General features: G+C 40.4%; 1 protein-coding gene across 1 annotated transcript; it reads right to left on the bottom strand.

Moving 5' to 3' along the window:
* Positions 1-27,870, bottom strand: IL1RL1 (interleukin 1 receptor like 1). Its single transcript, XM_082484686.1, has 11 exons — positions 27,816-27,870; positions 22,633-22,703; positions 20,198-20,399; positions 19,731-19,899; positions 19,481-19,643; positions 16,833-16,901; positions 14,413-14,545; positions 14,165-14,322; positions 6,077-6,220; positions 4,054-4,212; positions 1-362 (listed from the first exon to the last, which is right to left on the bottom strand). Exons 2-11 carry the CDS (start codon positions 22,697-22,699, stop codon positions 16-18), a joined length of 1,611 nt encoding a protein of 536 aa, XP_082340812.1. The 5' UTR covers positions 22,700-22,703; positions 27,816-27,870; the 3' UTR covers positions 1-15.

The following is a 27,870-nucleotide window of genomic DNA, read 5'->3' as shown; positions in this document are numbered from 1 at the left end:
TCTTAGACTCACTGTTCACCTGGCATTAGCTGAGTAGGAGGACTTGAGCGTCAGCGGCATGTGGTACCTCACCTGCTTCCAGAACTTAGAATTGGAGGACTGTGGGTGCACAGTGTGCTGCTCTCTCCATTTGATGGTACCTTGCTGCTTAATAATAAACCTAAGAGATTCCTGAAGCTTCTCGTGAGTCCCAATTGTCTCCATTTCCAGCAGGATCACCTTTGCATCGTTTTGAATAAGGGCATTGTATAAAGCAATGTGTTGATCATACGCAGGTTCTTTACAATTAATCAGCTGGTGTGTTAGAAGGATGATCAGCCGTCTGCTCTTCTGCATCTTCTTCTCAATCGCACTGGCTGCATCTAGGAATGTACAAGAAAATGATGAGACCCTGAAATTTCTTTTATGAATTTTTTAGGCACATCATTTTCATTGCTTCTTAACCAGAAATAATTTATGTCTCACTTCAGTCACATACAGTTTATTCAACAGAAAAAAAGCTTAAAAAAAAAACAAAACCCAAAGGGGGTGGACATCATACAGAATGAAACAACAACAATAAAAAAAAAGAACAAAAGAACAACAAACAACAAAACCAAAGCTTTCCTTTCAGATGTTTTCTTTGGACGAAACATTAGTATTTTCGCTGCTTTTAAGAACAGTTAGAAATTTCTAATCCAACAACCTAGGGTCAAGCTGCAGTAGATCTGGATTACATCAAATTTGTGCTTGGTCAATAGTCTCCGTGTAATGAATTGTTTTCTATCAAGTTTAGTGCTTTACAGACTGATCCGGCAATACTTACTGTCCTGGTTTCAGTCGTTTGCAGACTTTAAGGTGTCTTGCTTCTAAGAGGCTCACTTACTGGCAGAGGGAATATTAATTCTCTTGAGCTATAGCATGCTAATTTATACGCTAAACTGTGCATAGGGATAGCATCCGCCCCGCGGGGGTGGATCCGGATTTGCAGGGCATATGTATGTCAGAGTGACTAAAGGTGTTTTTCTTTCCCACTGTCTTGTTAGGGAGAGCTGATCAGCCACAACGGGGACTGTGATGTTGGAGGTGCTGAACTGGGGGAATTCAAGAGCCAGCACGCTGTGGGAGAAACTTCTGTGCCAGCTTGGAAAGGCCCACATCAAGCCCCCAGGAGCTGCTTTTCTCGGAGACCTGATGTGACATCTACAGCAGGAAGACTGCAGATGAATGGCTGTTCAGTGAAACACTCATCCCAGTGAGAAGAGTTTCCTGTGGTCTGTAGAATGAAAGCTGGAGCTGTTTTGGTGGGAGCATGTGATGCTGGGCCAAAAGAAAGGAGGTGGGAGCCTAGCTAAGGAAATTCAACGTAACAATTATTTAACAAAGCCACTGATTTGCAGATGCCATCAGCCCGCTGCGTATGCATCCTCTTTTCCTTTGCTGGGGGCTGCCAGCCCATCGCAAGGGTCTTCTCAATCTCAGAGAGGCCCAGCTTTTTCAGCTCCTGTGTCAGGAACCCTTTCAATGAATTCTCTGTCCTATGTCTTGGCTCTGAGAGTATTCTGTGAAAATAATTTGCCTTTCTGTGATGTTCCCCAATTCAAACTCCTTTCATTTTCTTCTTTTTCATTAGATATTCCTGATGTTAGGAGAATAGATCCTTTGGAACATGAGAAAAAATAGGGTAAGTGGCTACTTATGACATATGTTTAGTTCCCATCATAACACCGCTTTAAAAAAAACATCTTTCTCCATTTTGAGGTGTGGTCCATTGTGCCCAGAACTGAAAGACCATGGGCCTGGGGAGGTATTCACTTCTTCATTTGGATTTCTGATGCCATACTTGGTGCAAGAGGAAAGGTGGGGCTGCATGCTGCAAATACTTTAATCAAGGGATTCATATCAACCTGTTTCATGAATGTTAGAAGTTTATATGGGTTCAGAAATTGACAGAAAATATTGTGAAAGAAAAATCCATCCGCAGCTATTATACACAAAAATTTGAGCATCTGAAGTCCACGTGTTGCTGGGAGAGTACATTAGTGGAAGTATAATATAAGGTTGTTCTGTTCTTAAAATCTTTTCCAGCCCTTTGCCCATGACCACTGCTGATGATAAGACACTTGGCTACACAGAATGTTGCTCCAGTGAAGTCTAATCATTCCTCTGTCATTTGGTCATGGTTTTGTGTATTACGAATCCAGCAGGTCCAGCAGTGTTTGGTTAGTTGTCGTACTGTTTATCACTTGAATCATTCTGTTTAACTTTCCTTTTTACTGGAAGAACACAAGTTTCAAGTAACAAACCTTTGCTTTAGAACTGAGAGTCATAAGCACGTCTTGAAATAATAATTCCATTGTATATCCTCACTGCACTTTTCTTGTTTTCTGGAAATACGTGGAGCTTTACAGTGAAAATTATGATTCATCAAATGCCACGATACGTGTTCAGGAAGGATTGCAGTAATTTGAAGTGGCATTTCCTGTTTTAATCTGCTTAGCCTATTTTAATTGTAAGGTTTTGGATTTGGAAACCTGCTAATGAAAGGCTCAAGATCAGAAGATAAACAAAAGTGAGGACCATATGGATAAAGTCCATCTGCCTGGAAGCAGAGAATTTTTAAGTGCTCCCAGTGGCAGGCAGATTCCGAATAGCTTTTCCATCCAGGTGGAAGCATCTGGGGGCATGAAAGTGGACAAGGAAGAGAAAAGCAGAAGGCTGGGAAAGTAGGCAAGAAGAGAAAAGGAAGGACAATGGTCAATGCTCAGGACATTTTTAGAGTTTTGATTAAATCAGACCGAACAAGTCAAACAAAAGTTACTCACTCTCCAAGGCTGGCTTGGTGAGTCTTCTGTCTGTGACTCCTGGGTTACAGGCATCCATTCATGCCTTTGTACAGTGAAAATATCTTTGTTTTCAACCAACTTATTAGAACCTCTCTTAGTCCCACAGTCTTCAGCTCAGTTGCATGTTGTGCTCAGTTTTCTTCAGGATTGCCATCCAAAACCACAGTTTGAGAGCAGCAAAATATTGCCCTGTCTCTAATCATTTGAACAGGTGGCATAAATTTTTGGCATTGACAGTTTGGAGAGGTACGGTTAATTCCTTGCTCTGGATGTGGCATGCTGGAATGGTCTGGCTCAACAACTCTTACACCTTTTTTTACGTTCTTGTTGCGGTGGGTTTTCTCTAGGCCAGGCGGCACGTTTGCAACTCTCCAAAAGAGAAGGACATCAAAGATCTCAGCCCAGCTCTGGGCAGGTGAATGACACCTGGCCCAATGCAGATGATTTCAGAAATGTGTAACAGAAAATGTGTCAGCTTTGGCTTCATGCCTGCTTACTGACAGGGAGAGAAGATCTGGTCCACAGAACAACCAGAGCACAGAATAGACAGGTCAGCTCTAAAAGGAAGCAGATAGCACCTAGATGACAGCAATCATAAGAGAGAGTGTAGAGGTGTCCATATGGAAATTAGCACAGATTAATTAACATGATTCCATTCTGGAAGACAAGGAAGTGGGAATAAAGAATACCAATTGTCTCCTGAATTAGCACTGGGAATTGTGTGAAATGAAAGTAGGTCATGTCAGTGAACAGAAGCTGAACTTCCTGTGACTCTAACGCCCTCGTAACAGATTGAAAAACCCTGAGTGATAACAGCAAGGTTAGTTCCTCAACTCAGTTTGTGGTTTGCTCCTCTTCCGTGTCTTGTAGACCTACTTGCACACAGTTTGGTTGTGGCTTTGCCAAGATAATGGCTATGCAGAGTTACACTACCCGAAAAGCAGGTGTATGCTTAAAAGAGTCATACTTAGGGTCACATCTGCTGAATGACCCGAGAAGATAATAAACGACCTGTGCCCCTGCCCTGTAGCTTGCTTTTCTTAGCACACTGGCAAGCACAGGGTGCCATCGTGTCACCCTGCCTGAAAGAGCCGACACACAGCTGCCGAGGAGATGAGCAGCCAGCTCAGGAACGTACAGGGACCTCCTATAGCCCTAAAAGGGACTAGAACCACAATCTACTCCAGCTTGACAAGTCATTCTGTGCATTATCTTATCTGAAACTTACCTTCTCCAGGATATATGTCTCTCCCATAAATACACAGTTTATATCCGCATTTATTTTCTAGAATATCTGGCATGATTTGGTAAACAAAATATTCCACAAAATTAGCTTCATTGGTGTGGCTTCTGGGGTAGATAACATACGCATCATATATCTTCCCATCTGTAAGGCAAAGCAAGAGGAAGACGTTAACATGAATTAGTGCTGCTTATTGCAAAAGCTGGAAGAGAAATAAAAATATTAGTCTTTGAAACAGATCTAAGTAGAGTTCCTGCTAATCTGAATAATGTATGTCATCGAATGCCGGTTTGGAAATTAAAGATTGTGCACAGGTTTTCCATGTTAAATTGTTGTGTCCTTATGTTTGTAACTTTGGAGAACCTGACCTTTGTATTATGAAGGCTGTATCCCAAAGTATATAGAATAAGAATTCAATTGATCGATGCCTGTTAGCATAAAATAGAGATGAATCTTTTTATTTGTTATTGCAGTGATACAACAGGCTGTCAACAGCCTTTGTCTTTTAGGACAAGACATTCCACTTAAATTCTTCCACCTTGAAGAAATTGTTCATCGTTCCCACAACATATCTGCTTCTGAGTGAAAAGGTCTTTTATTCAGGAAGTAGTCTTACAGTCAGAACCAAGTACAAAGTCAAATATTTCTTTTGCTCTTTTCTTCATTTCTCTCAAATATGTTTTCCATCATAGCATTTGTTTTCTAATCCCAAATATTCCATTCCTTTCCTTCCAATGGAGATGACCATATCCCTTCTTTTGTTGCTGTCTGAGGTTCTTGTCCAGACCACCTTTACAATAAAAAGACAAAGCCATTTCCAGAGTCTGATTCATTTCATCGTAAAATATACTTAAATGGAAACTGCCCTAAAAAGCCTATTTCTTTCCTCTTTAAAGAGAACATGAGTAACTAGATCAACTGTAGATATTTACCATGCAGACGTCTGTGGTAGGAATCAGCTTCAGTTTTTAAAAACATAAATTTAGGCGTCTACATGAAAGCTAGGTGTCTAAACTCCTGCTACAATCAGTGGAGAATTAGCCAGTAAAGTTAGTGAATTCTAGAGTGACTCAGATTACTCTCACGTAAATTCCAGAGGCCCAGTTGAGTTGCCTAAACATGCCCATCTAGTGCCTTCTGAGGCCTTCCTATGGTGCTCAGCCCGATCTCCAGCCCCTGCTCCAGAAGTCTGCAACGTCCGATAGAACTGTGTTACGTGTTCATTTTTTTGGCCATGCCAAATTACTCTGGATGCCCATGTTTAGACCACTGATGCAAAGTCCCAGTGCCTGGTTAACTGAGTTGGTTTTATTGATGAGGAGCTGGATTTGGTCACATAAAAACATGTACCATATAGTGTCATTAGGCACTGCCTGCCCTTCAGCTGCCACTGCAGAGGGATTCAGGTCTCTCTTAAGTCCTAAGGGAGCTCAGGTGGCACTAGCTGCTCACAGTTCAACAACTGAACCCAGATCAAGGTCTCTAGGTTTCATGTCTATGATGCGAACTTGCACGTGTGCACCTCCATTGCACGTGACGAAATTTAGATGTCTTAATCTTGAGCTGAAATCTTCCACAATATTGGTACCTTTCCCTTTGGCTGATAAGAACTGTATTGCTGTAACACATGCCTGTGAACACACTAGCCGGCAGGCTGGTTCCTTTGCTTTAGAGACCACATAACAAGTACAGTTAATAGCAATGTAAATCGTATTTTCACTGTCATTCAATGTTTCATAGCAAATATTTTTGTTTAAAAAATATGAAACCAGGACTGAATCTCTCTTTTATGTAATACATCACTACAGAACCCAGGAAACAAGGGAATGTAAAGCCCTACTGGAGCTACGTGTCACCACCCCCCTTACCTAAATGATTTTGGAAGGCATGAGAAAGCGAAGGATCAAGCTCAGGTGTCATACGAATTACTACACAACTACCAAACATTCATTTCCATAAGATTTGCCTTTTTCCTTTTTTAAAACTTACTTTCTCAATTCTTACTCACCATCCTTGATGGAGTAGGGCTGAAATATCTCCCGATACAGTAGGACAATATCAACTCGAAAGGATTGATAAAGTATAACAGAGACTGCTATTGCAACTAGCAGAACTAGAGATCCGGCGATCAAGAGGATGTCAGGAAGATCCACTGCAAAGAAGAGGAATATGCTGTTAGCCGTAGAGAAGTTAGCCCATGGGCTGAAGCCTCAGCCTCTCATATTCTTACTTCTGTTGCAGCTTTAAGGAGCTCACGACAGAGACGACAAAGCTTTTTCCTTCCCCAACTGGTGTAGCCAACACAAAGACCCCTAAACTACAAGCATACTGAGCAGTATATAATTAATATTTACTTCTGTTAAATCCCGACCTACCTACACTAAACACCACAGCTGACAACGGTATTTAAGTATTTTGCAACATTATAAAACTGTTAATAACCAGCAACAACGGTCAAACATTTTGTAAGGCATCCAAGCCTACGCATGACAACCATAAGTGTCCACAGAAGGACAAGCGGAGGCTTCTGGCGTAGTTGCACAAACAGGGTACAGAGAAACATGTGCAATTAATGAAATCTGTGAGATAAGAACAAAATACACAAAACAAGCAGGAAAACAGAACATGTCCCGGTCACAAATATAAAATAAACTATGCTGGAAGCAGATGATGTTCTCCCCTGCCTCTTCCTTTGAAGGGCGTCAGGAGCATAAAATAGCAATGACGAGTAAGGAAAATTGAGAAAGAAAGGAGCCACGCACTTTAGTTCCAGCTTCCTTCATGGAAGAGCTCTTGAATCTGACCACCTCCACCTCAGAGATGGAGACTTACCAAGGTTAGATTCAGATCAGATATAAAGAGGAAATTTTTTACGGTGAGGGTGGTGAAACACTGGAACAGGTTGCCCAGAGAGGTGGCAGATGCCCCATCCCTGGAAACATACAAGGTCAGGTTGGACAGGGCTCTGAGCAACCTGATCTTGTTGAATATGTCCCCACTTATTGTACAGGGATTGGACTAGATGACCTTAAAGGTCCCTTCCGACCCAAACCATTTTATGATTCTATAAGGATGGCTTACAGTCACCAGCTCTGTGCTATCGTATGCACACAGCTAGTCTAAGACAAGATTGTCATTATCAGTCTTCTAGGGGAGAACCATGTTTCTACCACAGCTCAGACAGCTGCATTTCTGTAACAGCCTATTTTTTCACTTATTCTTTGATTCATGGAGCAGAATTCAATCTAGATATGTGCGTCTTCTAGCTGATGCCTAGTTCTGCTGCAGCAAGAGGCAATGGGAGGTAGACACAAGGTCGTTTGATACTCTCTCCAAACTAGAAAAACAGAAACAATCCACAGACTGTTACAGCCACAAAGCTGAAGAAGGTACTTTTAACCTATGTCCTGGACATACTGAATTCACCCAGGATTCAGTTTTGAAAACACTATGAATTACAGATAGCCAAGTTTGAAATTAAAATATCAAAGGCTTTATACAGCAATTACACAAAGAAGATTTGTTATTCCCTTGGAGGGAAGATTAATGGCATAGTAGAAATCTCCTCGTAAGCAAATGAAAGATACCTAAATCTACTCCACTTGGTTTTAACTTGTAGACTCAAAGCAGTTCCACATACATTTTTCCTCTGACAACTAAATTCATTAAGAGATTTCCATTCATAGTCCATCTTCTTTACCTAATTATTCCTGCCTAGCATGACAATTCATCATCCTATAGTTGTAACGATATAGCCGCTGTGTGGACTTTCTGTGATTCAGATCACTGAAATGATTTGGATTAAAAAATATAACTCCAGAGGCATCGGACTGGGTGATGAACTTTTACCCCCAAAGGAATGCACATGAAAACATCCAAATTGTGCATCACATCTGCATGAAAGGGCTCATCTGAATTTTTATTTTTACTATAGTATAGCAAACATAATATTTGCCAGCTGTAATGCCCTAACTTGGAATATCACTAGATATCTCTTCAGTGTTCCGGAGATCTGAGGTATGCTGCAAATTCAGAATTATCTTAGCTGAGGAAAGAAATATTCCTTTGAATGTTATCCACATTTAAATTTAAATGCAAGTATTCTGACAATACTAACATGGAGATCAGCTCTGGCATCCTTACTGTAAAGATCCTTCACGGCAACTCAACCCATGGAGGATGATTCTATGTACTGGTAACAACTCCACCCAACCAAGCTTTGTGCATTCAGAGCAGGGATCAGATGGTCAGGGCTTTTCCTCCCTCTGCCTGCAAAACACACACAAGACGTGGCTGGCCATTCACCGGCACTTGAGGAGGTGCATCTTAAGCAGGCTGAAAAGGCAATCTCAGTTTCCTCTACAGAAGAGGCAACACAACAGATTGGAAAATGTTGCAGATTGTATGCAGGCAGCAAGCTGCCAGGTGAAGGCATTGACTACCACCAAGGAACAATTTCAGAGCTTTCTCTTGGACTTGGCACTAGGTGAGTGAAACAAGACAAAATATCCAGCAGTGAAGAGCCTCATACTGAAACGTACAGGTTCCCTGGCTTCTCCAGATGTTGAATAAGGCAGAAGATTGAGCAGTACTTAATGGAGGCAACCTAAAAATACTGGTGCCTGAGAAATTCCAGTGGAAAGCTATATAAATAAAGAGTTTACAAGTACATTTTCCCTTTCCTCTAGTAGGATGCAAAGTAAATCTGACATGGTTTTAACACTCTTCCTGCTTCTTTCTTTGCCATTTAAAGGGAGAAAGAAACATCAGGCACATGATGAAGCCTACCTCACCAGAACTTTGAGCAATCTGGTCTAATGGGAGGTGTCTCTGCCTATGGCAGGAGGGTTGGAACTAGATGATCTTTAAGGTCCCTTCCAACCTAAACCATTCTATGATTCTGCCTGCAGAAACCACCTTCCAATAAAATTGAAGTGGGCAAGAAAAGAACCAGTTTCTTTTATAGTGAAGTTTGACCATTTTGTAGTTTTAACAGTGTTATGTGATACCCATGAAGGAACTTTGTCCTTGTGGACGATTTGATCTGCTTTCCTGGTCAATACACGCAGAGACAAAATGAGAAAACCCCTTCCACTACCTGGTGAGGATGACCCAAGGATCAGAGATTGCCATTATTTCCTATCGTTTCGTTTGTTGAGGGTGTGCTCACCACAACATTACAAATGCTGTTGTAATGCATTGAGTAAGTATCTACAAAACATCTAGAGATCAAACAGGTTTGGACAACAACTTCTGCAGTTACAAACCTAAAAAGTGCTGTTTACATTTGGTTTTGCACTGATTAGACCAAGGTTGGAAAAGAAGTGATAAATTTCCTGTGCATATACAGCTTGTAAAGCATTAGACAAGAACCCCACAGGGGTCTTCCTGGAAGAGCAGGTTCAGTTCCCAGTAAGGCTGACTCAGCCTCTCATTTCTCTGGAATAAACCAGCTATATCCAGCACAATGGGGGCAAGGGCCAGAAGCCACTTTTGGAGGCCCTGAATGAGATTGAACAGATCCTGTTGTTCTATTTGCCTTTGCTGCACCATTTAGCGGCAGAGTTCATGAGTAGACTGTCTTCTAATACTATTTATTTATATTCAAGAGCAATGGGAATACAGAACTATCAGCTTACAAGAAACAATATTGGAGAGGCCAGAGAAAACACGTCAGAAAGCAACATTTGAAGGCTTTCCTGACAAACTCCAGAACAGCAGTTTTTTGTAACTTGTCTGGCTTCTAAGGTGGACACACTTCCAGACTGTAAAGGCAGACATCTGAGTCTGGAATTCCTGTCCACATCCGTCTACCAAAGATGACACAAAATGTTAGGTTCATCACTAAATATCTTTGAAGAAGAACAGAGCTGATGTTCTGGGCTGAACTTTATCTCTGCTCCAAGTGACTGGAATTTCTGGCCTCCTCCAGAGAAGATTGTTCATGCCAGACCAGTTTGTGGTCCTCTGGGCATTTTACACTTCCTTGTGAATGAGAACTGAGGAATGCTCAGGGTGAAATAAGATGACGCTTGTAGGTCAGACATCTCCAGTTTATTTAACCAGCCCTGAATCAAGATCAGGAACTAAAAGCCAGTGGCAGCTTATATATTGATAAAAAGGGAAGGACTTGGAAGGTATTCAGACAGCCCATGTATTCCCTAGCAGGCAGGTTAAAGGGAATGCTGTCCTGACCCTGGTCTGCTGGTAGAAGGAGTTAAAACTTTTAGTGTTTCTCCAGTTATTTGTCATTGCCTCTGTCTCAGGAGCTAACAGCTTCCCCCCCTCTGCCAGCAGAGCTACTTTTGTGAACACTGATTCACTGCAGTTACTGATGAGCAGAACTGGCATGAACAGTATAGCCCATTAGTTTTCTTGTTCTTGAGAGGTGATATCTTCCAGCATGAGAGACACCAAGCAGCTGTGGAGGGAAACGGGGAGTAGTCTGGCAGACAGAGTCACTATCTCTTGCCAGGTGTCCAGCAAGACTACCTACATCTTTGCCAGAAAAGGTGGAAGAAAAGGGAATTAAACGTTGTCACAAATTCCTTAGCCTTACAGCGACCAGAGGCCAACACTCCACAAGTTATGCAGGTGGTCTCAGAGCACATGAGAGGACATGGCTTGTGGCAGAGAGGGGATGTAAAACATGGGGTGATCACCATATCTGGAATTAAAAAGGTAGATGTAGGACTGAAAGATTTGGAGGAAATGAGACAACGTATTTTTTCTGTAAAGAGGTATTATGAGACATAAAGATGGTTTTCATGAACAAGTGTTGGTGAAGGAGTCAGAAGGTACCAAACAGTTTCAGGCAAAGAAGGGCGAGAAAGGATGGGAAATAGCATGGAAGGATGGGTTCCATATTGACTGATCAAAGTCTAGACAGGGGGTGGATGAGAAAGAAAGGAGAAAGATCTTCCTCAGCAGGAGAAGAAACCTCTGAAGGTAGCAGCAGCTGAAAGCAGCAGGGACAATAGCACCTCTTAATGGAGGCAAAAACAGAGCTGCAGAGACTGTCAAAATTCATAGCCAAATCCTCATTAAAGTTCTTGCAGTAAAGCAAAGAAAGAATTTGCCTGATTATGTCTGTCTAACAGACATAGTGTGCACAGTCTGGATACCACCGAAACACGCCAAAAGGAGCTGACTGCATTGCATTACTCCTCGTAACTGAGGTACTTAGGTCATGTAACTTATTTCTAAACAGCTGATCAGCTTCTCTTAGCAGCATTTATTTCCTACCTAAAAAGGCAAGTGAAAAGACACTTGAGACAGACACTTTTTTTCACAATACAGCATTTTTCTTCACACACATATGTGAATACATACATGTGTGCACAGCATATATATTAAACTGCAAAACACACTTTTTTCCCTTGTGAAATGTCAAGCAGTTTTGCCAATGACATCCGTTCCTGGCAACAGTAAGGGAGTATTTTTTATATGCCTTGGAGACAAAACCAAACAGCTCTCACCACACTTGACTGTGCGAGAAACTCCTCCTTTTCTCATCACTCCTCTCTGGCAATTTTTTATTCTTCTGTGGATTAGGATTGTTATCAAAGCAAATTGCTGGGGTTAATCGTAATGATATTGCTAACAGTAAACTAGAACTTAAAGTATTTGATTATGACTCTGAAAAAATAGATTCAATTCCTGGTTCCCATGAAAAACTTCCCTGTGGTGAGCCAAACCATTCATTCAGTTGGTTTTTGAAGACAGAAACTATTGCTGTGAGACTGAACGGGTACTAACACAGAGGAGCTCTAATGCAATTGCTTACAACATCTTTGCTTCTTCCTTTAATCTGTCACCTGTGTGGCTAAACACTATTTATCTAGTTCACTAAATGCTCCCAAAACTGACTAATTTGAGTAGTAAGTGGTACAATCCTATACTTCTTATCATAGATTTGTGCTACAAATAATGATAATGTAAGCCATACTGAATGCCCTGGAAAAAAAATAAATCAGAATGCAGAGCAGGAAGTTACATAAAAAGCGCATTAACAGGATAGTAGCCAGCAGACACAATTCCTGCTGTGGGAAACACTAAGGAACAACCACATATTTAAAAAAAAAAAAGAAAAACAAAACACAAACAACCCACAACTGTGTTTTTTTTCCAGTTAAAACAAAGAAACAAACAAACAAAACACAAAAAAGTAGATTTTTTTTATCACAAATTTAGAAGATGTAAGGCAAAAGCAAACCCTACAGCATTTCTATTATATTCAGAGGCAATCTGTCACTGTTTTAGCATAAATATTGCTCAGTTGTGTGAGGAGCGAGTGAAGAAAACTAAAGCAGAGCACAACGATTTGCAGATGTAGCATTGCTTACACCAGCAGGGCTTAATAGCAGAAGCAGGCATCTTGACAATAGCAGCGACAAGGAGAATGGGACAGACATCCACACAAAACAGGCAGCAGGAAAGGAGGGTCACAGTCAAGAGCTTTCGTGAACATTTACTGAAGACCTAAAAAACCAAAATAAGAGTTGTCTACAATAGAAATCAGATTTAATGAATCGCTTGATGAATACAGAATAGAAAATACACCTTTTTCTTCAAGTAGTTTGTAATATGGAGCTTGTATTAAAGGACTTGTATTGCCTGAACTCGAGCGAATAGGACCTGCTCCTCAGTTTCCTTCCCTCTCATTGCAAGTACGCTCCCACACTCAGATAATTCAGTGCAGAGCTGATGTGTTTCCCACTTCCTGGGTGATGCTAACCTTGCACTCATTGAGTAATATCCAACCAAAACATGTCCTGCCACCTTCCTCTGGGGGTAATCAGTGCTGTCCTACTTCATGATGACCCATCCTCTGTTATAATTCACCTATATCCCTTCTAGTCTAGGCTACGGCAAGCAAATAGATCTGTGCTTTGAAGCCATAATCCTGTAGGAAGTGATGAACACTCAAAAATACTGCAGGAGAGGGAGCTGTGCACACCCTGTGATCACAATACACTCGATTTTGCTCTTTCCAGCATTCTCTCATAGAAAACTAATGCCTGTTAAGGTCCTGGAGATTACTTCTCAAGGTCCTGGGTGGGTCAGCATATCTGAAGGGATAAGAAAGGAAACCATTGACCGCAGTTTCTTGTTGTGCCTTCGCAAACACGATGACATTTTCTGCCATAAGAATCAAAGTCAGTGGTGCTGGTGACAGTGCTTTCTCAGGTATCTGGCTAACCCTATTTAAAAAAAAAAAAATCCCACAGGAGCTAAAGGCCATCCCAGTCCCCACCATTTACTAACCTTGATTTTCCTTCTCTGGCAGAAACTACTAGAACCATGAATTTAAAAACAAAAACAAGGGAAAGCTTCTGAAGTGTTATCCACACCTCTGTGTGGCACACAGTGAACACAGTGGCACTCAGAGGCAGAGAGGATAAAGCTAGACATGGCAGAAGTTGGTCACGCCACTTAACATTCGTTCAGTCAAAAACCAAGGCACTACAGTGGATGTGGTATGGGAGGGAAGGCAAGCAAACTGCTAAACTGGCGTCTGAAACTCTCGCTTTTAAAGTTTGCCTATTTTCTGCCAAGGTTCTGCAGTAGCAACAACAGTTTGATTCTCAAAAGAAGAAGAATCTCTGCTCCTCGCAATGCATTGTGATGCAAGATGGCCAAAGGAGATGTCAGTCCCTTGCCCGGCTCTCATCTGCAGAGGCTCCTCTACAGCCTGAGTATCTTGCGGTGTAGACTGCGCTATACCAGTGTGCTTCAAATCCAAGTGCACCACATGACTTCAAGGCAAGAGGAATTTGTCACCGAGCAGAAATATCCTAGAAACAGGATATCTTATCACATGGCTGATACACTGTCCTGCTCTGCATATTTAATCTTTTGCTGACACCATTTGAGTAATGCCCTCCCCTCAGCACAATTTACCCCAAGGACTTCCATGACTTAACGAAGCCACAAAAATTGTGCCATTGGATTGAATACGTAGGAAGGAAGCAGGGTGGGGTTCGTTCTTACTAGCAGAAACTTTCTTACTAACAGAAACGAATAATAAAATAAAATCCCCAACATATTTCAAACTGAGTGCAAAGTGTATGAAAACAAAATGAAAAAATCTTACCCTCACTTTGTGCTTTGAGTTGTAACGTCACCGTGGCCTTTGTGTTGTACATTTCGTTCACCGCTACACATGTGAAATTTGCTTGCAGATCCTCCTTTTTTATTTCAGTAATATGCAAAGTGGTCTCTTTGTAATATTCCTGCTCACGTCCTTCAAAACTAGTAAAAAGAGAAAGCTGTTACCATTGGCTTTAATGGCGAGGCATGGTTTGCGTAGAGGAAAGATTATTCTGTGTTATGTGTACTTACAAATTAGTTGTTTCATGAAATCTTGAAAAATCTAAGTATTTCACCTGGATGTTATCCACATCCCATTTGACAGCAGCCATTGGCGGTTTCCTAATCCCCAGGCGGGCCTGACATTTCAGAGACAAAGCAGCACCTAATCAAGACACAGAGAGATGGAAACATTCCTTGATGAAGAACAAGTATAATTTTCTTTTCCTCATAACAGCTTTTTCTACAAATCTTCATATCACCTGTGAGTTTTGTCTTAGCAATTTTGACATATTCTTTCTGCTGAGAAAATGATCCATTAAAGAGACTCGAAAAGAAATATTAATAGAAGATTTCAACAAGTTATCTAATACAACACCAAGGATTGCAAAAGGCAACGTAGACGTTACTTGTGACGCTTAACCCACGTAATCAACTGTTGAGGAACATGGAAAGTAAGTGCTGGTTTACACACAAATGCACACAGAAATAACATAATTTATTGTCAATAAATATTATTTAGCATAAGTTTTGAGTGCAGAGTCTTATCTTGGATTTTATTCAAGCTGGACGAAAGTAAAGTGAACCAGTCCAAGCAAAACTAAAACAGGAAATTACTTATTAAGTATTTGTCCTGAGGAAATATTTATTCCAAAGACTCACCGTTACACTGGAAGAAGGTATAATTAAAACGCTTCAAATTACTTCCATGTAAATCTGCATCTAAGCAGGGCTTAGATAAGGTTAACAAATCTTATGACTTACATCCTGAATTGGTATTAGGGAGTATAGAGAAATCCTTTCAGTTTTGCAAATAGGAGACAATAGATCCAGTACAGCAAAGGGTTTTAAAATGTAAAGTAAATTTGCTCCTTGCAAGCAGTGCCAGATTATTTACTGTTCCAGAGGGGCTGGCAGAGTCCACAGAGCACTAGAGACTGACCATCTTATTAGAGAAAGGTGGTCCTGGAACACAGATCATCTAATTTTGAGTGATTAAGCAACTGGGGGAAAGAGGAAAAAAGAACGGGAAGGTAAGTCAACATGCAACTCTCTGAGTATGTGGCACCTTAGAGAGGGCCTTGGGCACCTGCAGTACCTGCTACCACAACAGTCTTGCTGTGGGACAGAAACAGTGGAGTGGCAATTGCGGTCCCTTCTCCCAGTGGCCCAGATTCACCCCACCTGCCCTGCGAGACAGGTATCCTGGGCTACCTATTTATGTTTCAGACGGGCTCAGTCGCTTTCTGTAGAGGTCCGTCTTTCTCCGTTGACTATACAAAACCCCTAGACGGCTCTCACTCCTGCCACAAGCACCTTGCTCTGATGCTGCAAGTTATGCAGGGTGAATCTGCGTAACTGAAAGTTACGACAGGCTGAGAGAATTGGGGTTCTTCAGCCTGGAGAACAGGAGACTCTGGGAAGACCTTATAGCAGCTTGCCAGTATCTGAAGGGTGACTACAGGAAAGCTGGAGAGGGACTTTTTACAAGGGCTTGTAGGATAGGACAAGGGGTAATGGCTTCAAACTGGAAGAGGGTAGATTTAGATTAGGTATTAGGAAAAAAAAATTTCACTCTGAGGGTGGTGAGGCACTGGAACAGGTTGCACAGGGAAGTTGTGGATGCCCCAACCCTGGAAGGGTACAAGGACAGGTTGGATGGGGCTTTGAGCAACCTGGTCTAGTGGGAGGTGTCCCTGTCCATGGCAGGGGGGTTGAAACTAGATGATCTTCAAGGTCCCTTCCAACCTAAACCATTCTATGATTCCATGACTCTATGGATCTGAATCACTGAGAACGTTTATGGTCCTAAACGAAAGGGATCCAGGGAGCAAGCTCTGCATCATGGGCTCTCCAACTGCTATTTCTAAGTTCACTCCTTGGCCCTGTCTTTCAGCCCTCTTGGTATCTTCCAGCCAGACAGGCTGCTCAATGCTAGCCAATGTGGACATGAGACAGGCAGCGCTCCATGGCCTCAGGGCCGGCGAGTAGTCCCTTGCTCTCCTTCATTCATCAAGAGAGCCACAGCCACTGTCTCCAGACTGGAACCGCAAGTAACAAGAAGTATCTCTAGTTGCAAGAATAGTCCATCCTTCTCTCTTAGGGGTACCATCAAGCAGTTTCAAGGGATTTAGCTAAAGCCCTCTTTGAAGTGGACAGAAGCTGTCACCCCTTCAACTGAGATGTAATAACTGACCATGTGAGTAATCTAGTCTATCCCAGTAAGGGTAGAATGGGTTATTTAAATCCCCTTAAACTTCTGCTTAATACCTAAATAACCCATCAATTATATCTAACTTCACATCATTGTGCCTGGGGTGAATTAAATCTGATAAACATTATGGTGCAAAAACGTAATGAAAAATTCCATCATTAAAACTTCTTGAAGACTCCCATGTTCACTACGCCACCACAAAATGTTAATTTAAAAACAATTTATAGTTTGTACTTACCGAGCTCCACTTCTATTACACCTTTATCTTTTGGAAATAAAATTTGAGGAGGTAGAGGTGAATGTTTTGCTTTAGAAATTAAGAAGGGAAAGAAAGCACATATTAGAAAATTGTGAAAAAGCATTTTGTAAGATAATGATCATAATCTGTACAGTTAATATTTAAGATTCCAAAGCAGAATTGCAAACTAACACTACAACAGTGTTTTGCATGTCTGTTGGGACCATCTGATTTTATTCCTATGACCTGGGGAATATTCCTGGGGATTCTGCGCATGTCAATGGTTTAAGTATTTTCTCCTCATTTATTTAATTTTCACCTCTGTACATAAAGAGCAAGGAAAATTTTTAATTTCTCAAGTACTGTTGTAGCTGCTGAGTGGAAAAAAAAAGCAAACGCGGTTATAGGTTTGTGTGTTTTCTCAATTGCTTATTTTGTTTTTAAAAAGAGATAAAGAAATTCCTTCAGACATTTGAGAAATTACACATATCCATGATATGAAATAGCAAATATGTACTTTCATGCAGTATCTGAACTGGGGACCCTGTAGCCCACAGCTGCCTGCCTGTGTTCCCCTCTGTTGCCCCCATCCCTGCAGCCTGACAGCCGAACACGTCTGGTTCCCAGGCCCCTCTTTCTGCTGTCTGCGCAACGCTGCTGCACACAGCTGCTCCCCATTACACCAGTCTGCCATGACATTGAGCATCCCTCATCACTACCTTTTAGAAGAAATGCTGCTTTTCCTTTGACATAAATATTTGTTATTAACAATTGTTATGGACAGGTTGAAACTGCATCCAGCCACTTGACTTGAATTAGGTATTCACATATTTCAGATTTTTTTCCCTTGGTGCATTTTTCTTCTTTTCCTGCCCTTTATATTGTTTCATATTTCCCACTCTAAAAATATTGCTTGCTACTCTTTCCCTCATTAAGCTTTTCCATCTCAAGGTAACTCTCTGAAACCCCTAAAAAATCTGCAGGACCTCATTTAACCCCCTGTTTCCTGGGCTGCCAGAAAAGCAAGTCTCTTTGCCCATCCTAACTGTTGCCAATTTTCATTAGCCGGATACAGTAAAAAAGAAGTCAGGAGAAAGTCAGTAACTTCCTAGCTAGCCGACTATGTTAAGCTCTTAGCTGCCAGCATGCAGAGGCAGAAGGTCCTCTTGGTCAGTGTGGATCTGAACGGCAACAGGAATGTATGACATAAGCCAAAATTATCAAAACATAACATCTCCACTCATCAGCATACTAATTTTAAGGGCTGATAAAAACTCAAAGAATTTGTCATTAAGTACTTCGAATTTTATAAAAATTGGAGCAGACATGACAGACCAAGCTCAGTTTTCACATGTTATGTTGCAAACGCTTCTTTCTGCAATGGTTTCAAAAGAAAGTCAGATTAACTTCAAATTGAAGTCATTTGCCTGAATGCAAACAAAGGCTTTTGTAAATTTAGATGCCTTTGTGCCAAATAAAACCGGCACTTTTCATTGTAACCCAGACACAACAATATTCCTGACCAGTTAGAGAAGTTATGATGAAAGTACATTCAAACAAAAATTGTTAGGCAGAGAAGTTTCATGTAGACCAACAGGGTATTACAGGAAAGATGGGGAGGAAAGGCATGACACCTCATAAGCTACTGATTTTCTAAGTCTAGGCTCAAATCTATCTTCTGTCCAGCGCAGAATAATCAGAACAAATTCCGCTGCTGAGATCTGGGAACAGCAGCAAAAACTGGAATCAAGGCTCCTACGCTCCAAGTCTACTTTCTGCCCACAAAGCTGGGTGACTCCCCCACAGCAAGAAGGTCTGATGTCTGTCTGCAAAATAACATTATCTATTTTGGGAAAAAACAAACAAACAAACAAACCAACCCAAGCCCTGTCCCCAAACCCTCAACAACCCTTCTGACTATTTTTCTACTGATCTGATTGCAGCGCTGCAGACAGTTCGAAAATTGATACAATCTGGAATTGCTGATTGCTGCCCGCTCCTCCCCTGGCCACCATCCAAATCCAAAGCCTCCCTGAGGAGACTGCATCCTAGAGGCACCCCAAAGTCCACACATCTCAGCCATGTTGGCCAAGTTCAACATAACAAAAGACACAATAATCACTGTGCTCCATTCATTTTCTGTCTATACATATATTGCTCATTGTGTCTCATTCAAGGCAAATCTAAAGGTTTTTTAAGGCCTACTATCAAATAAATGCTAGATAATCAAGATAGACCAGAAGGCATTGAGTTGTAGGCCATCGACACACCAGTGATCCATTGACCACAACAAATTTTTCTCCCCTCAAACAAATAGAAAGCAGAGCTCTGTGGGATCCCACTGAGAAGACCCTTCATTTCAGAAATGAGAGGTACCAGAGAGCTCTACCAGCAGCAGTATGTAACCAGAGTCGTCAGAAACTTTAGCAAAGAAGCTGAAAGTGACCAGGTCTGAATTTACCCCCATCTTGCTCCATATGGATCCCTGTCCACAAAATTCACCTAAAAAAAGCTGATCTAAAGTTTCCCTAAGAAGATAAAACAAACCAACAGAAACTCTTTTTCTCTTTAATATACAAAAGGAGATTCCTTTGCTTTGAGTAGACATCAGTCCTTTTTATCTTAACAAGCTACAAAATGACTCTTACCCTCGCTTATGAAAATCCTTGTTGCTGAGACATTAAACACATTTCCTTTATGAGTGTAGATAAATTGACAAGTATAATAACCATCATCCTCCTTTCTTGGGTTGTTAATAAAGATGTATTTTTCTGCCTTGAGGTATCTCTCTCCCTGAAGAGGTTTGCAGTCCTGGAAAAGAAATCTTTCTTTATTTGGCTGCAAATAGATTCTCACGGTAATCTGACCTACAACTGGTGCTATAAGGCTTTTATTTACCTTGTACCACTGGATGATAGTAGCATTCTTATAATTGTCAATTGTAGGACAAACAATTCTTCCTCTTCCAGTGTCATTTGGGTAACGAATCTGACTTGGGAAACATATCCCTTGCTTGTACGGATGCACCTGCACATTCATGTTCACTGACTTTGTGCGATTATCTGAACTTTAAAAATGGAGAAAAAGCTATGTCAATTATAGTATTTTTACATGGAATATATTACATATTTGTAACAAATGTGAGTTTTGTTTTTATAAACATATGGATGGTTACTGTTGTTCAGTCACAGATTGATTTTTAATGACCTGTCAAAAATAGGAATTGCAGAATGAAGTTACATGAACTGGTGTACACCATGAAAAAAGGCATCATTTCCACAGATAATAATTAGACTGTATTACTAAAACGTGGGGGGCAGAGTGTCTCCAGTCTTACGCCTTTCAGTTTTCAGTGTTACACTTACAAATGTATAACACAAGTGTAGTTTCCAGAATCCTCTCTAGAAGTTGGCAGAAACCAAAGAAATCTTTTTGAGGAAAATATGCGTGATCCCTCTTCTTCTTCAGGAATCATTTTGTTAGTAGCCATGTGATACCAGGTCATTTTCACAGATGAACTCCATTGGGGACATTTTATAACTAAAGCCTCACCTTCCATTGCATCAACTGCAAATGAACAAAAGATAAAAAACTCAGATTAATTAAACCTTAGCCCCACTGAGACAGGGAAAACTTGGCATTTCTGGATCAATTGGCCAGTCACGTGCCTCTACCTACCTCCCTCGAGTTCTCAGAGATTATACATAGCAAACATGCTCACAGGATTTTTTTCAAGAATTTTTTTTTTACCTTCAGTTAAGGAGCCATTCATTTGCAAAAATAGTAATTAATGTGTGGGACGGAAGGAAAAAAAAAACCAAGCCTAGATTCAAACCAGAGATACACGAAAAAATATGAGGTTTTAATTGAAAAACGGCGATTTCTTGAAATGAACTTCTTATGCAAATATTTGCTTGAAATCCTGGTTTTATTCAAAATAGGAATTTAAACACAAAAGAAAGCACTGGCTTTAATGCTGTACTATGAAGTTCACTTTCCTTACTTCAGTATAATTAACATTTATTTATCAACAGAAAAGAGCCCTTGCTCTACCTTTTTAATATAGAAAAAGGAAATAATGAATTTTTTTCTTTCACTGAAGAAAAAACTAGAAGGAAGAAGCCTGTAGATAGGATCATCCAAAAAAAAAACCAAAAAGATGAAAGCCAGAAGAGCTTCTCTCTGAAGTTCACAAAAATGTGAAAAAAAACCAAGAAATATAACAGACTGAAAGAAAGAATCTAATGGGAAGGTGAAAAGATGCCAGAAAGGAATAAGAGACAAAAAAGAAGCAGAGAAAGACAAACCACACACACACAAAAGAAATAAAGAGAAAGAACTTGGGAGTAAAGCACTAATTTATTATTTTTTTTTAACTGAGTGTATTTCTGGTTTTGAATACTGAAGCTGGTCCAGAGAAACTTGAATCAATCAATTATGACAGATATTATTTGCCCAGGCACCTAAATAGTGAACTGGCTACTGAAAAAAGAAACCCTAATCTGAAAGCTAAACTGCATTTTGGAGAAGAGAAAGATAAGAAAATAGGCAAGGATGGAGACTGCACAAAGACGGAGATCGGTAGAGGAGTTACAGTAGATAAGGGAGCATGAAAATGAGAGTAGGTAACCAAATAGCTAAACAAAATAGAGACTCTCTATCAAAAATGACACTTTGTGGAAGTATTGCCACTGCCTGGCTTTAGACATGTAGGTGCACAAATCAGGGGGTGAGTCTCTGTACATGGTGAACACTTGACTTCTGCTATGGTTCTTTCCAAAGTAGTCCTTCTCTATGGACAATACTAGTCGCCTCGCTTACTAATTCAGGCACCTAAATTAGCCACATCATGTATGAGTAGCCCCAAGCCCACCATTTTAACAGCATTCCCATCCATGAGCCTCGCAAATATAGTGGGGCATATAAGGGTTGTCAGGAAAGTGGGCATTGCCCCGCTGAAGGAGGCGTGCATCAGAAATACAGCTTTCTTCTGGGAAAAAGAGGAGGAGAGGGAACACATAGAAAATGAGATGTCTCATCTAAACTCAGTGACATCAGTGGAAATTATCTTTGCAAATTCTTCAACAGAATTTGGCCTCTTAATAAATCTAATTCATTTGAAAATTAGCATTCATATTGTAAAATTGAGAATATGGGGAAATATTTACAGAGCATATCTTCGAATATTTTTCAGACAAATGAGCGGCTCAGCTGGAGATTAGAACTACGTGAGTGCTATGTAACGGTGTGTCACTGCTCAGCACTGGTCAGCCTTATATAGCTGAGTCAGCAGAGCTGACCTGTCAGAAAAACCTTACTGTTTTGAATATCCCCCTTGTGCAGGGAAATGTTATTGTTACGTTGCGCTTGTCTATTGACACCCCCAAAACCAGGACATTAAAAAGCATTTTTAGTGAGCAAAGGGCCCAGTTACGTCCCTGGTTCAGCGGGGTGCAGGTGCCCTGTTCAGTGCAATTTAAGCACGCTCCTGGAGACTTTGCCCAGCTGGGGCCTGGAACACCAGCTACTCTCACATCCGTTCAAAAAGATCCTTTTCCTTCTGCTTGCAGAGCCTCCAAGGGGCAGAAGTAGAACCTAGACTTAGCATCACAGAAATGGACAGTACTTGGTGCATTTTAATATACAGAGAAAACACACAAAGCTAGTTTCTAAGCTGTGATTTTTGGCCTGAGGTAAACTAGCTAATTTTAGGTTTAAAAAAAAATTACCAATTTGGGAACAGCCTACACATTTCTACAGAATAAACCTCATCAGAAAGTATTTTTAAAATATGACTTACATGTTTCGGATGTCATGGAAACCGAGAGGAAGGTAGATAGGAAGATCAGATGTACACACCCCATCATATTTCTAAACCGAAAAGAAAAACATTGATATCTCAGAATATACTGTAACTGCATCAGTTCTGCCACTGCCATGGTACTGATGTACATCTACTAACAGATAATGGTATCATGCAATGATAAGCTGCATCATGTGAGTTGATCTGTACAGAGTATGTGTGTAGCAGTGGTTTTGCAGCTTTGAGATAGTGCTCTTTGTGCTATAATCAGTGCAATAGCTGCTGTTCCATTGAAACTACTGTTATGACTTAGTTTAATGGGGGTGGGGGAATTACTCTGCCATGGTGGGCCTCAAGCAGAAACCTCTTCTTGCTGGGTTGCTTTTTTTTTTTTTTGAGGAAGCTCAATGTACGTTGGCATTCTTTTCATAGTCCAATGCAGAAAAAATTTACCTTGATTTAGAAAAGGATAGATCCTGGATTTGAAAATATATACCCTGGCTTTGAATTAAGCTTACATCCAACCAACTGCTTAGGTACATGACACCTTTTTGGCTTTCTATAGAAGTGGAGGTATCTTCAGTGACAGCTTCTCTAGGAAAGCGTTTAGCAGTAAGAACAAAACCAGGTGAGTGTCATCAACAGTGCTAACCTGAAGGAGAACTGAAGAAATGGACTAGAAAAGAACATATATTACACTCAAGTAACAGCAGTAGGGCACATCCACTGCCTCACTGATGTTTTCATTCGTGTCTAATTGATAGCATCTGCTGTAATTCACACCTTGCGGTGTGGTTCAGGCACTGCCCAGCAAACCCCTTTATTAAAGAAACTTGTTATTGGTCTGTGGACATTAAGTTGACCTAATCTAAGAATATCTCAGGAGACAGCAGACATGCAATCCAGCTGTACTACACAGCTGTAAGTATTCTACTTGCCATCAACACAGCCTTCACTTAAATGCTGTCCTTCACTGCAGATCATAGAGTGGTGGGTTCTACTGTCACATGTGAGGAAGAAGCAGTTCCATGGTACTGCAGATGGCAGATAAGTTTTCAAGAGAAATCATGTTAGAAACAAATTATGATATATCTTGCAGATAGTGAGCACAAGAGAAGTACTGAAAAATAGGCAAGAAATGTACAGGCAGGATAAGTACTGTCATCAGACTTACTGAAGGAATTTTTATTTCAGTGCCAAAGATTTCCAGACTAAACAAACTTTGACAGACCTTATCAAGACCTATATTTTTGCCAAGTCTGAAATTCAGAACAAACTGGATTTTGAGCTTTCAGAAATGTCATTGGCTTTTTATTGATATGGAAAGTTTCTTCTTTTAGAAGGTTTAATAACATCTAGAAGCTTAGTCTTAAAACTCTTAAAAATAGTAACAAAAACTTAGTGTTGGAAGAGAGAAGATTGGGAATTTCAGTGTAGGTATTTTGCAGGGATACTCACAAATCATAGAAAAGATGAGGTTTAGACCAAAAAAGCAGCATCCCAGCTCTAATGTCACAGCAAGTGACATGGATTGTCACGGATTTTATGGGAAGCAGGTGACCAGGCAGGACCTCCTAGAAACACTATGCTCGTTAAAGCTGGAGAAAAGCACCACATACAAGCACAGGCAGTCCATTGACTTCTTTAATTTTACGGAAAACTTAGGCCAGGTTAGTAGATTTTTAGAAGGTACTTTTCAGCACAACCAACACCAGGAGTTTTGTCCTGGGATAAGCGGGCCCAGAGGAGGGTTCAGGAGTGACCTGGGACAGGGTAGGCCCTCAGGGGAGAAAGATACAGAGCAAAACAGCACACAACAAAATTCACAGCATCAACATAGCAAAGCATTTGTCTTTGTTCATCCATTCAAGTAGAAGGCTTGTTCCTAGAACTTATTTCTGACACTACCAGGGAGCAAACTAGATTGGCAGGTGGGAATGGGGAGTTGAGTTTCATATAGCCTGATATTAGAGGCCTGGATCCAATTCAGGACCTAAACAGATTTGCATTTGCCAGCACCTCTGTTGACTTTATTCATCAGCTAAGGTCTGCTTCAATCACAGTTGAAAAATGATACGGGGACTCATGGCTCCTTGACTTGGTTTCACTGAGCCTTGTTACGATATAGATCTGCTCTAAAACACCACTTCGTTCTTTGCACTAATTTCCACTCTGCTTAACTGTCTTTCACTACCTGTTATTCTGCCCTAATCTTATTGGTTCAAATCAGCTTTGGCTTGCCTATGTCTCACTTGTTTTTTCTCACAGAAATTAATTTTTTCACTTGCAGCTCACAAGGGCCATTATTGATCATTCCCAATAATTCACCGTCTCCAGATACTTGTCACTTTGCTACTTAGCATTGCCTTATGCAGAGGAGGCCTTTTCTTCTGTCCAGCCAGATGGCCAGTTTTGCAAGCTGATTTTAGACTATTTGGTACCCACGTACATTTGGAAGAGCTCGCTTGTTCCACAGAGGGACTGACTGATGCATCTGGGACCGACGCAGGGTATATACATAATCAGAACTAGCAGTGTAGCAAGGGAAGGCAAATCCCTCCAAAGGGTATTTATGCAGCTTTCCAGAGCACTGTGCCATCAGATGCTGAATGCCTACAGCATGCAAAATACATGTATGGCTATACACATAAGCAAACATGGTATGCAAAACACTAACTGCAGCAGGATTCGTTCATACAACTGAGATTGGATACCTCTATGTCAACTGAGTCTCCGCAGTGAAGTCTTCAAATAGACCCTATTCTTCAAAATGACCCTAAGAATCAGCTAAGTGAAGAACTCTAAGGTGAATATAAATAGAATTTAATATTACAGTATTTGAGTAATTAAATAGACATAAAAAATACCAAGAATATTCCTTCTCTGCTGGCACCCTTTTCCCTCAAAATGGTTCTGTTCCACTAACTTATTTGCCCCCAACAAGGTATATCAGCAGTTATACTGCCCTACTACTTTTCAGAGCTATTTTGTTTAAGCAGGCAGATACTTCAGCAAGACAACAAAAAGTAAAACAATTTACTTTTAAAGGAAAATCAGTTTCACCGACTAGATTTGGAGATTGTCGGAAGTCAGGCTCTTTCTCGTTTCATATTTTATTTGCACGTGTCTGTTTTGTATTTGGCCACAACTGATACCACTATTGGAGACACTGGTGAGTCCTTTATTGCCAGTGCTATTGCAGCCCTGGAAGTGGGAGGCTGGTGATCAACAAAAAGTTTCAAGGGGCTGTGCTTTCTCCATTTGTGAGATACAGTTTTGTCCAGGAATGGAGACAGCCAGTTACTTGCCCTCACCAACTCTTCTAACAAGTGCCAGAATGATCCAGGAGTAAGAAATTTGTATTTGCCTATCATCGTATTTGCCAGTTGTTGTATTTAGTCTTCTGTTTCTTGAAAAAGTATGTCTTCAAGAGACCTTGCACACACTGGGCTACCAGCCTGCACCAAAACAGTGCAAAATAGTTGTGCTGAAAGGACGGATTCTCCCCACCTAAATTTGATGATTGCTTTATTGATTTTCCCCCCATTTTTAAGTTGCCATGTATTGGCAGCAGTTTAAATAGTTTGGGGTTTGTGTGTGCGAATATGTGCAATATTTGGGGCTCTAATTAAAGAGGAATATTCCCTGAAAATACAGGCAATTAAAAGAACAGTGTGATTATGTTTGCATTTTCCAAAGTCAGCAGCAAACTGCCAAATTATCTCAATAAAAACCGAGGCAGAGATTGCAGTTCTAGATAGCAAACAGCAAGAGAAGGACGGGTTCACCAGTGCCTTACAGCTTGTGGCATTACTTGGCATAAAGCAAAATGAAAGCATCCACACATCCGTCATACTTAGGTCAAATAAAAAGGGCATTATGAGGCACAAGACACAGGCACTAAGAGGCACGTCTCACTGTCAAAAGGAAGAAGTTCCTGCAGCTTGAAGCACTGAGAGACAACGGCCATAATTTCTGGAAACAGTGATGAGTTTTCTTTCTGCTTTTGCAGACGTATTTAGAACTTATGTTTTATTGTTGTCTGAAGTAAAATCTGCATAACAGATTTTTGGGTCCTTAGTATACCATAAACTTAGACTGCTAATATTCCAGGGAAAAAAATAAAAGGAGACTTTCCCTAAATCTCTTTCTTCCTATAGTTCACAATGGCTGTACGTTATGAGATTAATTCTAAGATCTATGTAGGAAAACCTCAGAATGATGCTGAAAAGTACAAATACAGAGATTTGGGATAACTACGGAGTATGTAAAAATCTAGCCCCTGAGACGAAATACCAAAGGAAGATGAAAGAACTGGGAACCCTCTAGCTGTGTTACAGAAGTAGGAGCCTATAGAGCTTAACTCCTTGCTTCTCCAAAGGCAACTGTGTTAGTAACACATTTGGGATATTTTTTCCAAAACTGCATTTGGCAACAAACTGTCTATAGTACTGTTTATATAAGTGAACAAACATTATAAAAGTACCATACCTTGCATACTAACAAAACTTGGAAATTATTGCAATTTCTACTTTAAAAAGCTTAACAGACTTTACAACATAAACATACCATTAAATAGCAGTTGTGTGAAATTTGTTTACTAAGACATAGAATTCTTTCATTCACATTTTGAAAACCATTTTTGTTCTTTTATCAAACCAGAAAACCCATTCTGACTGAAAATGAGCTACTAAAATAGCAGCAGTAACACAGAACATCTTCCAGAACTAGCATTTACAGTAGTTAATACCTGCACTAGTTACAGCTGTGAGTGTAAAATTTAGGGATTTCAATATTTAAGTATGGAAATGCTAGAATTGATATATACATTATTCTTACAAGTTATTTTGAAGCAAACAAAAGTACATAATATACTAAAATATGAAAAATCAATTCCACAGTAAATATTTTCTGTCTTTGAATAATTAGTAAAAATATCTGCCAGAAAACTGAGGACTAATCCATTTCTAAATACACTTCATTATAAGATAAGTCTTTATGCTGGTCCCAAAATTATTTGTCTATCACGTAAGTGTATCCCTTATTTTAATATAATTTTTTTCTTGAGATAAAGAAGCACATAAAGGAACTGAAATAAACTTTCTTATAAAATACTTCATACTGTTTTCCAGTAGCATCAGTTATTTTTGGTTAAATGATAATATAAAAATTCAACCTACCATCTGGAAAATTCAGAAAGCAGAGAAGTAGCTTGCTGTGTGTGGCTGGGTCTTT

The sequence above is a fragment of the Vanellus vanellus genome (genome assembly GCF_965231255.1).
Source record: "Vanellus vanellus genome assembly, chromosome: 1".
Classification (NCBI taxonomy): domain Eukaryota; kingdom Metazoa; phylum Chordata; class Aves; order Charadriiformes; family Charadriidae; genus Vanellus; species Vanellus vanellus.
The sequence above is the reverse complement of the archived record's forward strand: the minus strand, read 5'-3'. Positions and strand labels throughout refer to the sequence as shown.